A 17595-nucleotide genomic window follows, 5' to 3' on the forward strand; every position below is an offset into this window, starting at 1 on the left:
AAATGCCTTAGCCGTACGGAATCCGCCATCGGATTTAAAAATTCATCGAAAGTGTATCGAATGACTGCTCTAATGAAAGAGTGTGAGATTTTAAGAACACTCATGAAATTTTTATAATTTATCGATATACGTTTTTTGAGATAAAAGATTTTTTGAATGAACTAGAAAAATAAAATGATTTACAGAGGAGAAAGAAAAAATGAGTGGTTGTGATTTGAGTAGAGAGAAAAAAATTAGTGAGTGAGATTTTAGGGTATTATAGGTAGAGATGTTTGAATTAATGAATAAAGAAGATGTGTATCTTCGTTGGTTCAAATCATCCTTTCTTAAAAAAAAGGTGTTCCTCCTTTATAAGACAACGAGAGATAGTACTCGCGCGTTGTGGCGGTGAGATGGTGGAGGTGATAGGTCATAGGAGATGATAGGTTATAGAGTGTGATAGTCAAATGTCTTAGTCATACGGGCTCCGCCATCGGATTTAAAAATTCGTCGAAAGTATATCGAATGACATCTCTAATGGAAGAGCATGAAACTTTATGAACACCCATACAATGTTTATAATTTATCAATACATGGTTTTTGAGATAAAAGATTTTGAATGAATAATAAACTTTCTATTCATTTTATTTTCACCACAACATTTTAACCTCTTATACTTTTAGCACTAAATTTTTATACTTTTTGATTTTCTTTTATTTTCACCATAACATTTAAGTCTCTTACACTTTTAGCACTAAACTTTTATGCGAACGACTTTCACACAAAACTTTTATAGTTTATTTTTTAACTGACAAATGTCAGTTTTTAATAATTTGAATAATACATGTTTTTTTCAAAAAGTTTATGGCACATTATCTCTTAAATAATATTTTTATTAAATCGTTAATAAATGTAATGTCTTTCGGGGCAATGCCCGAATGACATATCTAGTTTATATTAATAACAAGGAAGACCCAATACCATGACAATGGTCTCGGCCCAAATTACAATATATTCTAATAAAACATTTGAAAGTCTGCATATGGATACTACTAACGTGTACGCTTAAACATATATATACACACTGTATGTTCTTACTACATAGGGAATTAACTGTACAAGAATATTAGAAAGATGTACGAGAGTTTCCTAAAATTCTTGTATAAATACTCTGTCAAGAATTCTTTTGGATACATACAATTCTTTTCACATTTATATACATTCAATCAATCACAATTATCTCACAACCATTGTCACCTTAGGTTCGCTAAGAACTTGATAGGTTTGCGCTGAATTCTCAGGAGTTGCGATGGTTGTGACCTTTTAATCTTCATCGTCACTGCATTGATCAATTTATGTTCGAACAACTTTCAATTTAAAACATAAATGAAGATGTAATCTAATGACAAAAATGGTGATGAAAATAGAACCAATCTAAAAGGGTAACCATCTAAAACACCCAAAGTTGGAATTGTAGTTATCGTCCTTAGACACAACTGTACTCTTGCCATTAGTTATCAAATGCCCACGTCTATGCATAACAATGGCAATCTGGCCCGATAAACATCCCCTTGATCCAATCTATCATCATTGATGAATGAATGTTGAATGACATTAAGTTAGCGGACAATAGTTAAATTAAATGAAGAAAAAGAGTGTCTTTTATTACTAAATAAACTAACACTTTTTTTGAGTTTTCTATTGAAATAAAAAAAGATGCTAAAGAATATTAAACCTTTTTATCATCTTAGAGTTTTTTTATAGAGAAGAAAATGAAAGGAAATGAAATGAAAAAAAAAAAAAAGATTTTAACAAATATAATCAATCCATTTCTCGAAAGATTTATAAGGAAGAAAATTTAGCTTCTTTTTTTTCCGTCCTTTTAAAAACAGACTCGAGAATACAATGTTAAGCAAGAGTACATAGGAATGACCATAGATATTTAACATCCATTTATAATAGGATCTGGATGAACGTTTCCGTTAAGATCTCTGAGTGATTAAAATGTCTTATCGAGAAGTTTAACTTGATATCTATTCGACGAGAGGCTTACTAACTCAAATTCGATTAAGATAACCTAGACATCTCGGTATTTTTGTGTAAATAAATTAATAAAAAAAAAACGAAAAAAGAAGAAGCAAAAGCACATTGTTGAGCACGTGCAATTAATGCGCATTTGTGGACATATGCAATGTCGCCGTTATGGCTTTATGTCTCCACGATACTAGTTACTTATTTAATTTTGTCTCTAACTAATTTTATCTATTATTATCATTTTCTTAAAAGCCCTATATGGACATATACATTTTAACCACGGAACACTTCATTTCCCCTTTCATTTTATACCTAAAAACATCTATACTACTATATATTTCACTAGTTTTATGGATCCTGTTACACTTTACACTAATTATGAAGCAGCTTTTTGACTTACACTGATTATGAGGAAACTTTTTTACTTTACCAATTTTTACCCGGATAATACCATATTGTCTGGAAAAGTATAAGATCGAGTAAAAAGGTTGAAAATAAAGGTGAACTGTCACATCAAAGTGACTTTCACACCTATACTATATTACGCATGTTAAGGAATTGATAAATGCTATCAACTATAATATGTACGGCTAAGTCCACGTCATCATGGACTTTGCCTATAAATAGAAGGCATTTCACCATTTGCAAAGGGCTCAAAACTTTGGCATTGCAACTTATGAGTTATACTCTAATGTTTATTAGATCACTTGTATTTCAAGGTTGTTTAGATATTACATTTAGGTGTTTATCTTTGTTTCACAACAACTTTCGTATTTTGTTTAACATACTTAATAATATACATTGAAAAATATATTGTCCATTTGCCACATACTTGATATATATATATATATATATATATTATTTATATAGTTTCAGTCATTTAGTTTCTTGCATTTACATTTTTTTATTTGTTATCTGAAATCTGGATCGTTACATCTGAACTGGTTACCTTACCAGATCAGTGTTGCTTGCCAGTCATTGTTATTGATATTGAGGTATATTCAGGTAACCCATCAACTTGGGACTTATAGATCCAAACCGAGTCTCCGTCATTATCATCCGCTAGGGATGATTCAATTGATTCAACCGACTTCGACAAAACAATCAATGATGCGATAGAATAATACAAGTCGTGCAACATTCGTATAATGATGTTGGTGAGCCTTCGTGTAGAAGGACGGTGTTACTACATCATCGTGTAGAGTCAAATCAGCGTTTGATGTGGTTTTATTCTGTTGATGAACCGGTATCCCCTGCGGGGATTTAGGAAACGCTAGCATATGACTAAGCATATGCTTCAAAGATTAACAAATGACTTGTAAGCGGAGTATTCATATGTTTAACAAAAGTATGATGGTCGTGGAAGTTAGGTTATAGCGAGATGAAATAGTGTACATCCATACCGAATGAGTGTGGGTCCTTCGATGAAACTAGGAAATGTCGGCTAGGACTTGTCGGGTGTCATTAAAAATGTTTTTGTAAATAAAAGTTACACTTTTTTTTTAATTGCGTACATGTTTTATTTTTAGAATTATTAGGTGCGTAGATGTGTTATTTGATGTGTCAAATAGCCCAATTTCCCTTCTTAATCCCTTGTATTACATTGATACCCACATAACTATCTTGTAAAGTTTTAGTGTATCGAAGTAAGTGCACTTGAATGGAAACTATGATATGAAGTCGATTAAATTTGTCTATATTTATTAATATGATTGAAATGTCTTTTAACAGACACGTATGAGGGGTAGTATATAAACAATATGTCCTTTTAATTTATCTTAATAAGTTGTACACCTGAAATACTTATATAATTAAATTAAAGTTTAGGGTGTCGAAATTTAATAAAATTATACATGAATGTTTATGTTGCGTAATAACTACTCGGATGTTTATTGTATGTAACGAATTTTCAAATTATAGATACTGGATAGCAGATATATGTGACAACCATATAAGCTTACACGTCCAATGTCACGTTGTCTGTATGTAAGTTTTTGATATGTCGAATACATCCGATAACCCAAATTTTAAAATTCATTACATGTAACACTTCTTTGACATTTATTTATTTATCTAGTAATCTATTTATTAATATGTCAAACCAAATATGCTAAGCACTTCTTGACCCATCCAATACGTAACATAATCTAATGTGGTGATCCAACAAGTAACAAATATATATCATATCGGAGTCTTAAAAAATAACAAAGAACCCAAATAAGAATATGACAAAAAAAAAAAAAACTAAAACAGTAAAACAATACCCCAAATAACCCAATCATTTCTAGACCATAGTCACATGATTCGCGATTCGGGATTGTAATTCGCGAGGTCCTATGAATCCGGTTCGGGAGGGGTAGACTCATTTCGGATTGTTTTGATATGTTTTGGTTCGATGAACCCGAATCTAAAAATACAATAATAGGTTCGAATATATAATATTTCAAAGTCAAAGCATTTTCAATCCTTAAAAAAAATAAAAAATTTCAAGTTTTTAAACTTAAAAGTTTAAAACCAGATACATAAAACAAAACAAATACTTAAAAACTACTCCATCCTTTGTCTTTTTCATCCATTTAATATAGTTATTTTATAACTGCAATATTTAATTATTTGTTAAATAAAAAATCATTGAACCCAACACAATTCATCGAACCTAGTGCTTCCAAGACATGAATTTTTCCTGTCCAATTTGCTGAACCACACTCATTTGAGGTCGTCGAACCACCCTCTACTAGTTCAATGTTTTTTGTATTCGGTTCGTGAATGGGTTCACGAATCGTATCTCGAATTGGATCGCCGAATCAAAAACAGAATTCATGGGGTATTTAGTGAATCCTGTAACTATGTTCTAGACATTAAAAGTTTAAAACCATATGAAACAATCAAGCATGGAAAGAGAAAAATATATATATATATATATATATATTCATTTAATTGACAATTAGGTTTGTAACTTTTTGTTTGTAATTTGTTTGTCATTTTAGTAATTTTCTAACTAATTACCATGAATAGTCTTTTTAAGTAATATGCGTCTTAACTATAAAGGTAAAAAACATGTTCCACGTTTCATCAGAAGTGTCATACTTTGAATATTTAAAGTTTTATTTTTAAACTTTGACCTTAAATATATTTTATTGTGTTATATAAAACTTGATAAAAAATTATACCATTAAAAAACACAATCAATTCATATAACTTTTATCAAGTTTTATCTAACGCAAATATTATTAATTAAGGTCAAAGTTGCAAATGTTAGACTTTGAAATTAAAAATATGACATTTCTAGTTGGACTGGGGGAGTATTACATTAAGTAAAAATTTTATTTAGGGTAAATTGCACAAAAAGGTATTCAACTTTGATTTTTAAGTTTAAGGTATCATAGTTTTTTTATCAATAAAAGGTATCCATCTTTTCAAAAATTTAAAATAAAACCTCTTTTTTTTGACATTTTAAATCGTGTTTCCATTAATTTTCGTACATGGCTTTAAAAGTGATATACTAGTTATACAAATACCCAACATTTATATTAAAGAATTTTGACGTTTCAGCCAAAATGACTTTTAGGAAGACCGTAAATTAAGTAAAAGTTTTGACAAAAAGTCAAATCTCAATGAAATTTGAGCAAATAACTTGTTAGATCGTTTGAAATGTTTTATGTGACGGTTTATTTAGTCGTTTTGTATCGATGGTTTAAAAAGAGATTCACGGTCCCTAGTAGCGGATCTTGAACAATTTAACACGGGGGACTAAAATTATGGGGAACAAAAAATAACACTACGAAAAATACTCAGATGGCGTCAAAAAGTTACATGATCTATAAATACTAATTAGAAAAATAATTTTTCAGACACGTAACATAAAACTACACTAGTGAACTGAAAAGAAAAAGGGGCCGTCGGGCCTATCTGGGCACCAACAAAACTTCTCCCCCAATGGTACAAAAATTTAATGGAAACCTTTAAAATTGTTTAAAAAAGGTTTGTTGGATACCTTTTATTATCTTTTGGTGCAATTTACCCTTTTATTTATTTCTACTTAGAGCCGCTCCTGTTAAGTTTTTCCCCATGACAACAACTCTGTAGAAGAGACCCTCATCAACTCCAGTTGCAGCGAATTTCAAAGATTTAATCCCACCAACTGACCCAGCTAGCTAGTGTGTTATACTGTTATTGCTCCATTATTGCGAATACATGTTTTATTCCCAAACTCACACCAATGGCATCAAAAGGAGTTTATGATCCAAACATGCCTCTAAAGTTATCGTAACGTACACCAGCAGCCATTGAAGTAACCTCCATAACCTTATGGGTTAATTATGTGGGTGTGTAAGTAACTTATACATTTTTTCTATTGTGTGAATGTAACTTTAATTTGGTTCAATGTATGTAACTAGCCCCGCTAAATTGAATTTTAATGTAAAACTTTTACGTTGACCAATCAAAAACTTCTACTTGGCAGCTCATATAGTTTGCCACGTATACAATTTTACATTAATCGTTCAGTCTAGCAGGTTACTTACATACAATGAACTAAATAAAAAGTTAGATTTACACAAAAGGAAATGTTTAAAAGTTACTTACATCCCCAGATACTTTCTCTAAACTTATAACTTATAGGGTTTAGTATTTGGAGGTGTAAATAACCTTTACATTTTTCTTATTGTGTGAATGTAAACTTTCATTTGGTTCATTGTATGTAACTAACACGTACGCTAAATTGAACGATTAATGTAAAAGTGTATACATGCCAAACCATACGAGCTGTCACATAAATGTTTTTGATTGGTCAACGTAAAATTTTTACATTAATCGTTCAATTTAGCGGGTTAGTTATATTACATATAATAAACCAAACGAAAGTTATATTCACACAATAGAAAAAATATAAAAGTTACTTACAATACTCCCAAATACTTAACTGTAATCATATTAACTAATTTAGAAAAACCATACATAAAGCTCCGTATATTGAAGATAACTTCTCCAAGTCGATCAATGCTTGACATGATGAACCTCATATGTTTTACCCTTAATTAGTTACCATCAATACTCTTTACTCTTTTTCAAGTCATATGCGTCTCAACGGCTAAAAATAATTTCTCATTAAGTGAAAATTTCATCTATTTTATACATATGTTAAATTTTATTATTTTGGATAATTTTATATTATATATATATATATATATGGGAAAATGAAATATAAGGCTGTCTGGCATCTAAGCTTAGGTGTGGAACCCCTCACATACTAATATTTTATTATTTCTTGTTTAATGAATAAATGCATGGGCCCCCATGATTTTAATGGATTAAAAAAACAATATGTGAGTGTTCCACACCTAAGTTTAGATACCCGACAGCCTTATATTCCCATCCCCCTATATATATATATATATATATATTAAAAGAGTAGTTATCCGAGCGTTCGAAGTCATTCTTCTCAAATCAAAGCTATCCTTAAACATTGCCACGTAAGATTTATCCTATGTGGCATCTTCATATTTTTTTTCACAATATTTAATATTATTTATTTATTTATATCAAAAAACAAATCTTTCAAAATTACATAAATCCAACATAATACAGAGTGTAACTCATTATTTACGGTACAAAATATATGAAAAGTGAAAAATATATGTATTTCATTAATTAGATCCTAAACATAAATCTTCTACCATATTTAAAAAAGATTTGCCCATGTTCCATGACTTCCATCGAGTAACTACCACAAAATTGATTTGTTGATTAAGTAAAGTTCTCATTCGTAAATTTTCTTCACGTCATTCATTTATATATCTAACTTTTTGACTTTTATCAAACTAATTCTCATGCTTTATGCTTTTTATGTATACGGTAATCAATTACACGTAAATTATGAATCATTGAAGTAATTTTATTTATATTTAATAAATCTAACTCAAAAACTCGCTTTATTAAGATCTACCTAAAAAAAGTAGCACATCGTGCGGGTAAAAAAACCCTAGTATATATATATATATATACTAGGTATTTTACCCCGCACGATGTGCGGTTATCTAATGTTTTTGCTTTCAATACGCAATTATACAATCAAAGTAGAAGATTACGAAAAGGCTAAACAAATAATTGGTGGAAAAATGTTTGTGATTCATATTTCATGCTGTCTTTTCATTATATATTGAGTTTAACGAAACTAAAAAAAACTAAAATATATTTGTATGACTTTTTTCTTAATCTTATATTATACTGTACTTCATGCAATACTAATTAACATAAAATTAAGTTAAAATATAAATGTAATGTTAAATCATAACGATATATTATTTTTTGCAAAGTAATAGATGATTTATTAGAATTTCATCACACTCATTCAAATGAAATAGTTTCATGAAACTTGCTTCATCAAATATTAAAATTCATAAAAACCGAAAAGCTTTAAATATAGTTAGAAACCAAATTAAAATTACAGTAGATTACAAAGAACAAACTAATGCTTCAAAAACGTAAATCACTACTTAGAAAATGATATTAAAAAAAAAAAAAAAACTAAATCACAATATGATATATTCTATTGGTTATTGGTTATAGTGGATAAAAGAATAAGATATAAATATTTTGAAAACTAAATATTTTCTAATTTTGTACATAGATTTTCAGTTCATATGGTTTCTATCATAATGTAGGATTTGATCTTTCACTTTTGTTTTTTTAAAAATTTGTGTATATATAGATTTTATTTTTATTTAAATAGATATATTTAGATAGTATAACTTTGTGGATTTATATATTATAGAAAAATATAAAGATGTCACATAGGATAAAGACCTATGTGACAATTTTTAAAAATAGCTTTAAATTGAAGAATGCTTTAAAATGCTAGAATTCTTACTATTTTAATATTTATATAGATATATTTAGGAGTATCAAACTGATTGGATGATTTTAAATGAACTAACCCCCAACCAACCAAATCATTTCCAAAAAGAAAAAAAAATTATGAGAAGGAGACAGATGTATGTTGAAATTTCAAATCAACCAAAACATTGCCCATTTGACATCAATTCATCTTCCTATAAACATATTATCCATTTCAGCAAACTAATCATCTCTCCAAATGAAAACATCAAACATTGGTGTACATGTCATCACTGAGTTTATACAACTATTGTCCTCCTCCTACAAAGGGACACCATCCTTAGTTTTATCATTAGTCTTAACCATAGTTGGTGGTATTATATTAGGCTACTTTTATACACCATTTTGGGGCGTTAGAAGAGTACCTGGTCCTCCAGCCATTCCTTTTCTTGGACACTTGCATTTGCTTGCTCAACATGGTCCTGATTTATTTTCTATACTTGCCAAGAGATATGGCCCTATTTTCAGGTTTCATTTCGATCACGAGATCTTATTAAAAAGAATGAAAGTTGCAAACTGCATGCATGAAATTAAAAGATGATCACATACTAGCCCCAACATAATATATTAAAAGGTCACAAGCTATAACCAAAATTGTGCCATATTCTTATTACATATGTGAGAATTTGTGAACTTTAAACAGGTTTCACTTGGGGAGACAACCGATAGTGATTGTGGCTAATCCAGAGTTATGCAAAGAAGTTGGGATCAAGAAATTCAAAGACATGCCCAATAGAAGTATCCTTCCTCCTATATTGGCTTCCCCAATCCATCAAAAAGGTCTCCTCTGGATAAGGTATTCTCGATCTTTAGCTCTTTTCTCTTCGTTGATGACTTATACCGTAAAATTTGAAAAGCGTCGTTGACTGGCCTGTTACTAAATGGGGACTCACCGTTTTAATTTCAGGGATTCAAAATGGTCAGCTATGAGGAATATTATACTTTCAGTCTACCAACCATCACACTTGGCAAAATTAGTCCCAATGATACAATCTTATATTAAAATGACATCTCAAAATCTTCCAAAAGATGACCAAGATATAAACTTTGATGAATTATCGCTCAAACTTGCTACTGATGTGATTGGGGAAGCTGCATTTGGCTTTGAATTTGGGCTTTCCGCGTCAAACAACCATCACAAGGATGATAAACAAACCGAGTCATTTATCAAGCAACACATATTCTCCACCACAACACTTAAAATGGACTTGTCCGGTCCAATCTCAACCATCATAGGCCTCTTCCTTCCAATACTCAGAAAGCCCGTTTGCCAGATACTTAGTAAACTTCCCTACACTATGGACTGGAAACTTGACCGAACAAATAAGACGTTGACTAGTCAAATAGACGAAATTGTGCACAAGAGAATGAACCAAAAGGAAAGAGGATCAAATGATTTCTTGTCACTGGTAATAAATGCAAGTGAATCAGACACTGTTTCAAAGAAGTTATTCACACCAGACTACATCTGCGGCATAACGTGCGAACACCTTCTGGGTGGCTCAGCAACCGTAGCGTTTACTCTCTCCTCCGTCGTCTATCTGGTTTCCGGGCATCTAGAAGTTGAAAAGAAGTTGCTTGAAGAGATTGATGCTTTTGGTCCACTGGATCAAGTTCCAACTGCTGATGATATACAATCAAGATTCCCATATCTTGATCAGGCATGTCCTAGCTATATTATGTTAAGACAACTATTCTTAACTATCTTAGCCTTATATATATGGGTTTAGTAGCTGGGGTGTGTTAGTAACTTTTACACTTTTTCAATTGTGTGATCTATTGTGTGAGTGTCACTTTCATTTTGTTCATTGTATGTAACTAACCCGCTAAATTAAACGATTAATGTAAAAGTGTATACATGGCAAACCATATGAGTTGCCACGTAGAAGTTTTTGATTCGTCAACGTAAAAAAATTTCTTAATCATTTAATTTAGTGAGTTAGTTAGATACAATGAACAAAATGAAAGTTACATTCACGCAATAGAAAAAGTGTAAAAGTTACTTACACTACTCCGAGATACTTAACCAATATATATATAAATACATTCATATGACATATGTGTGTAGGTGATCAAAGAAGCAATGAGGTTCTATTCGGTTGCTCCATTGATACCAAGGGAAACATCCACAGAAGTAGATATTGGAGGTTATGTTCTCCCTAAGGTACTAACCTTTTTTTATTAATTATTATTGCATAAATAAGCATTAATTCTACCCGAATCTGTTTCCAGTCTTACATATAATAAATTTGTATTGTATAGGGAACATGGGTATGGCTGGCGACCGGAGTCTTAACAAAGGACCCAAATAATTTCCAAGAGCCCGAAAAATTCAAGCCAGAGAGATTCGACCCAGGTTGTGATGAAGAAAAACAAAGGCATCCCTACGCCTATTTACCTTTCGGAATTGGACCTAGAATGTGCATTGGTCAGAAATTTGCATTCTTAGAGATCAAGCTCACGTTGATCCATCTGTACCAGAGATACATATTTCGACACTCGCCCAATATGGAAAAACCAGTGGAACTTGGTTTTGGCATTATTCTTAATTTCAAACATGGTGTCAAGGTTAGAGCCATCCAACGGATGTAAATGATCTCACTAATTTAGAAAAAAATTTAGTGTATGGAATCGATGTGTTGAAATTTTTATAGCAAAATATTGTTCCCGTGTGAATTAAAGCTAGGGTTGAATGTTTGGACTTCAAATGTGCGTCATATGTATATCACCAAAATTAAACTGAAAATTGAATAAAACATCTCAAATAACTCGACTCAAAATTTGTTTACTGATTTAATCCTTATGAAAAGAACTTTGATATCTTTTGTTACATTTTAGTTATGATTATAAACATTTTAGTTATATTTATGTTCGAAGCTATCGTTCCAGCAAGGGTTACGCAGAAAGTAGATGATCAATTGACGTCCTTACATGTATAGTAATTCACCCACATTTCAATTCCAATTAATCAACAAGAAGTTTATTGGAAGTTTCTAAAAAACGAATTTTGACACTATCAATCAAATAAATAAACAAACAAATAATAATAAGAATGAGTTCAGAAACCAACATTTGCCGATAACCATCTACAATAATAGTTTTGATACTCATATGATCGATTCTTGGAATATATCATATCCATCGACAATGTAAGGTCACCCGTCGAGCTAGCTGAGTTGCTCGGCACAAGTCGGTAACTCAACTCATTCCAAAAGTTTAATAAACTCGTTGAGTAGTTCATTAGTAATTTAAAAAAAAAAAAAAATACATTCTCGATTATCTTTTACTTTTCTCTAATAAAAACAAAAATATATATGTAACTAAAATTTTAATATATTCATGCAATATATATACGTAAAATATATTATTCGAAACTACCATAATGATTTAATACTTTTGTTATTATCTCTTTTAAAAGGTTAAGATTATAAAAATATTATACACTACTTTATATGCAAATAAAATCATAAATAGTACTTTTTGTTATTATTTCTTTAAGAGCATCTCCAATGGTAAGTTAATGAAAAGTTTTTTTTGAAACAAAAAGTCTTTGTAAAGGTTGATATCATTAGAGTGAATAACTTTTTTGATGAATAAGTTGACAATCCTCAACCTTTTGATCAAAAGCTTTATCCTTGTTTAGTGGTAAAAAGAGCTTTAAGAAAAGCTATCCATTTGAGGAGATGACTTTTTAAGACGTTGAAGATGGTTAATTGACTAGTGGCAAAGTAAAAAACTTTTAAAAGCTTTTCTCCATTGTGGATGCCCTAAGAAAACCAACTAAAATAATAGTCGTAGACGTTTCAATGATTAAAAGTACCCAAAATCTCACCATTAATTCAGATCGAGCCCCTAGGCCCTAACCCACCTCATTTAAACTTTTGTACATCATTATTGTATAATAATCTTGTGTTCACGAAAAACTACTTCTATAACCTCTTATAAAACATATTAACTTTTCCTATTTTAGGAAATTCATCATTTTTTTATACCCAAAATACCATTATTTGTTAATCCTAATTCCCCTATACACTAATCTATACTTTTATATTATTTCTATAATCTATATCTATATCTATAATCTATACACAAAAACACAACAACAGTACCCAATCCCTGCGCGGAATATGGGGGAGGTGAGCTGTAAACAGTCTTACCACTCTACATAGGGGTAGAGAGACTGCTTCCAAAAGGACCACCGACCACCATATATCTATAATCTGTAACCCCTTATAAAGCATATTAACCTCTCATATTTAAAGAAATTCAACACTTTTTTTATACAAAAATATCCTTATTTTCTTAATCTTAATTCTCATATACATCTAATCTATACTTTTATATTATTTAATAAATAAAACAATTCTCTCTGTAAAAGTTATGGAAGAATTATCTAAAATACCAATAATAAAATACCAATAATGATTAAATTATAATATCAGTAATTTATCCAAAATATTTCTGTTAACCTTTTACATTAATTACCTTTTTATCAATTATCTACACCACTTGACGGCACCTCCACCACCAACAATCGCCCCCACCGCCACATCGTTGCCGCTACAACCACCGCCGCATTGCGCGAGGACCGTTCTAGTTTTAATTAATATCCATTTATCTCTAAACATATCTTATTTAAACAATCATTTCTCTTTTAACAAATCAACTTCTAAAAACCTAAATCTACTTTATAAGTTATATAAATCTTACCGTACTTTTTTAACATCTATTAATAGTATATCATTAGACAAATTAAAAAATTACTAAAAATTATTGTAATTTTTCTTTAATTAATAATTAAAGATTTAGAGGTATGGTATTGCATTCACAATGGGAAGGATCCTTATACCATCATACACAGAACAAAACAACTTTGAAACAATCAATATATTCCTTCTCTCGTTAGGGTTTTCAGTTGAAAAAAAAAAAAAGAAAAAGAAATGGCAGGAAGCGCTCTGAAATTCTTGAAGCCAAAAGTTCGCCCTCAAGCCACCGATGTTCAAGCCGCCGCCGCTTGGGGAGTCGCTGCTTTCACCGGCGCCGTTTGGCTTGTTCAGGTCCGCGCCGCCCTTCTTTTTTATCCTATTCTCCCGATATTAATTTTCATTTATTTTATTTTCTCTATTATCATTATTAATCAAAGATTGCGATGATATCCATGATCGATTTGTTTGTTATCTGTTAGTAGATCTGAATCTTGATTATTATAATCTATGGTTTGAAAATAAAGCTTTTGACTTTTCTGGTCAAACTTTACCACACAATTACAAAAGATATATAGATTGATGATCAATGCATGGTATGTATTGATGTGTTTGGCGTTACGGCCTTTACCGTATGTGTTGGTAATGTTTTTAGTTGCATATAGGTTTGTTGTATTAAGGTTATTTACTTATATGATTGTGGTGGGTTCAATATACAATTTTATTAATCCTGATGTTTGGTGCACTAGATTTGTATGTAGTTAAATAAAACAAATGATTAATGCAATCGATAATCAATGGGGGGGTTTTCGATCAAAGATCTGGTTTCTACATCAACTATTTGATATAAATCGACGTAGTTTTTTTCTAAATGTAACATTAAGTTCAGAACTCCGACTTTAAGTACACTTGTTAGTTTTTCAAGCCATGCTGCCTAAGTAATTCTTAAGAAAATTTGCTTCTTTGTTCCATCTAGGTTACTAAAAGGCGTAAAGTTTCCTTTTTATTTATTTATTGTAATTGAATACTGATCATCATATATCTGCTGGGTAAAACCAGCGTACATTCAGATTATTTTTTTTTGGGAATCTTGAGTTGACGTTCCACGTGTGTATGCTAGTAATCTAGTCTTGCATTTATGTTGGAATAGTGTTAGCTACTTGTTAATTGAAATACAAACTGGGTGTAGAGATAAAGCTTGCTACTTGAAAAGATCAGAACTCCAACTACATATGTAGCTTAGAATCCTGGGGTATAGTAGTCAGAAGCTGGCCGTTAATGTTGTTGATAGCAACACCATGACTAGTATAAAGGCTCAAGTCTCATTATGTTTTACTTGTGGATGGTGGATTTTGGTCTATCAAGAGGAAATATTCAACGGAATAGGAAGTTTTTAAGTCTTATTGATCTGTAGTAATACTTAACTGTAGATCACACGGAACCGATAAAGCTTTAGAAAGTGTCTTGGATTCTTCTTTAGCATATACCCTGCATAGTGCACCTATGGATAGTACTCATGATCAAAAAAAGCCTCTTGACTTGAATGATGATGTGTGGTTTGTCATGTTGAACTGTGAACTGGTCGTTAGACTGGTTGGTTTTACTGTTGGCATGTAATTTTGGAGACTAGTTCGTAACTTAGGTTATGATAGCTCCATTTGTACAATTTCACAAGTTGAACCAACCAAAGCTCACACACTATAGGTTGAATTGAATAATACAAACAAATACATTATCGTATATAAATCTGTTCAAGGTATTACAAATGTGGATTATTGCTTCTGCATCCTAGCTCCGTGTAGGTTCAACATGTATGTGAGTATTTTGCCTTTTTGGGGGTGGGGTGCCATTGATGTGTTGTGTTTTCACTTACTTTTTGTTGTTAATCAGCAACTTGCTATTGAATAAAGGTGTCAGTTGTGACAGATTTGGGGGGTATATGGTTGATTTGGGTTTTTTCTTCTCTCCAACATGCATCAGCTATCATCTCACAGAAAGCAGCAAAAAGTAGCTGGAATGGCAGTGTACGAAAGTCGATTAACTTGTATTGCAAATGCAAAAACCTTCCAAGTGGTTTCATTTTGGAAAGTTACATTTTTGCTATAATTTTTATAATTTAGCTTAATCATATTTAACACAATATTATCCTTTTCACAAAGTTTAAAGAAACAAAAGCTGTGGATCTCGTCCAATCTGAATGCTGATAAGTTACCTATTCGGAACCGATGTTTTGACCTAGCCTTCCTGCTTTTGCCAAAATTTATTCTTATCGACAGTTGAGCCAAGTTGAGAGTACTAATGCCAATAACTTGCAAAGTAGGTTCTCAGTGTGTTCACGTTGGGAAATTTAGCATTGTGGATCATGTCCATGCAAAACTTGTTTTTTGGCACATAAAATTTACAGCTGTAAAACTTCAATGGAGTGTTTGGAATTTGGAGCATACAAAAAGGAGAAATTGGTGCCTTCGTAGCATGATGTATATGCTCCTACTCTCCTAGTAACATATTTTTCTACGAAGTACATAAGTAGATACTACACTTGATCTTAGCCAAAAGGCCGAGAAAGGTACGAAGTACATAAGTAGTGTTCTATTACATTTTAAAAGTGTATGCTGAAATGTGTTGCTCAGAAGTCCTACCCAGGACTCGTCACACCCTCCATAACACTGCAATATGTTTTTTAGAGGTGGTAATTTTGATCCATGTTTTAGTTCAAATGGGACCAATTAGTTGAAAGTTGGCAGAAAAAAGTACCAAGTTTACTTTAATTGAGCAGTTGCCCAACTCACCTGGCCTGGTTACCCAGCTTGTAACTCCTAAGTTTTATATGTGCGATGTTCACACGAAACTTGCAAGATTTCATGCTTTAGAAAGTTTTCACGTTAATTGACATGCTCATTTTTACGTTTGGAGATTAATTGAGGGATTTCCATGACTCTTACATTTACCTTTATTGAATAATATCTTTCATCAAAAAATTTCTTGTCCATGAGGAATTGACGAAACACGCAATGTCAACCTTGGCATTTGTTTGTTCATTATTGTCTTTTGTCTGCTTTATTAGGCTAAAAGAAATAGGCTTTGTTCTAACATTTATTTATTTTATTTTTTTGTGTGGAGTGCAGCCATTTGATTGGGTGAGGAAGACCTTCTTTGAGAAACCAGAGCCAGAAAGTTAAAGAGAGGTGTGGCATCCATCTCCAGTGGCCCACATATTGGTTTTGTCATTTGTTTTCCTTTCTGCTGATGAGAAACTTGTAGGCAGTTTTTGATCCGAATAATGTAAAACACTTATTTGATGGCTGTGGTTCATTGTTAGATAAAAAAAAGATATACCATGGTTTTTGTGGTCATTTTGGGTTTGCAATCTATTATTACTAGCATCAATATGCCGTGAAAGTTGCAACCGTCAAACTCTAGTAATTTTAGCCGGCAAGGGATGTGCGCATATCTGGACCTCGTCAAGCTCAAATTCATTTCGTGTCAGTCCTGGAAACAGATTATAAGACAAGCATATGAAAATACAGATTATAAGACAAGCATATGAAAATACGGAGCTTAATCGCCTATTTTAGATACAAGTTTTATGGTCAGTCTCAGATGCGGTCATCTATACAAATAATTTTCCATTTTAGCGACGGTGTTCTTATAATCACATCATGTATCCTCCTTGTAAACACAAAACATCTTAATGGACTTATATGAAAGTTTTAGTAGATGAGAAGAATTAAAGAAAAAAATAATTAACTTTTTTTTTGTGGCAGCTCAAACTCTCAAAGAACAGTATCGAGTAGCCTTGGAGTATATTATCATTATGAAAATATATCATTCACAACGAATTTGAAAAAACAGGCGATTCTTTAAATTATGTAAATTGAATCTGTAGATATTTGTTATACTGAAAAGCCAAAGTTTTGATAAATTGAATTTAAACTAAATATAATAAATTATAAAGATTTTTTAGACTGTGACTTAAAATAAACTG

The 17595-nt window shown here is 31.4% G+C and overlaps 1 protein-coding gene and 1 pseudogene across 1 annotated transcript; one reads left to right on the plus strand and one right to left on the minus strand.

The window, feature by feature from the left end:
• Window positions 1-9106: 9106 nt before the first annotated feature.
• LOC122593897 (cytochrome P450 711A1-like) lies at window positions 9107-11615 on the plus strand. Its single transcript, XM_043766352.1, has 5 exons — window positions 9107-9375; window positions 9551-9703; window positions 9815-10568; window positions 10976-11071; window positions 11170-11615. The coding sequence occupies exons 1-5, from the start codon at window positions 9107-9109 to the stop codon at window positions 11497-11499; spliced, it is 1602 nt and encodes a 533-aa protein (XP_043622287.1). The 3' UTR covers window positions 11500-11615.
• A 4392-nt stretch (window positions 11616-16007) lies between these two features.
• On the minus strand, window positions 16008-16180 carry LOC122586190 (annotated as a pseudogene).
• Window positions 16181-17595: the final 1415 nt, after the last annotated feature.

The sequence above is a fragment of the Erigeron canadensis genome, chromosome 1 (assembly GCF_010389155.1).
Source record: "Erigeron canadensis isolate Cc75 chromosome 1, C_canadensis_v1, whole genome shotgun sequence".
In the NCBI taxonomy this organism is placed as follows: Eukaryota; Viridiplantae; Streptophyta; class Magnoliopsida; order Asterales; family Asteraceae; genus Erigeron; species Erigeron canadensis.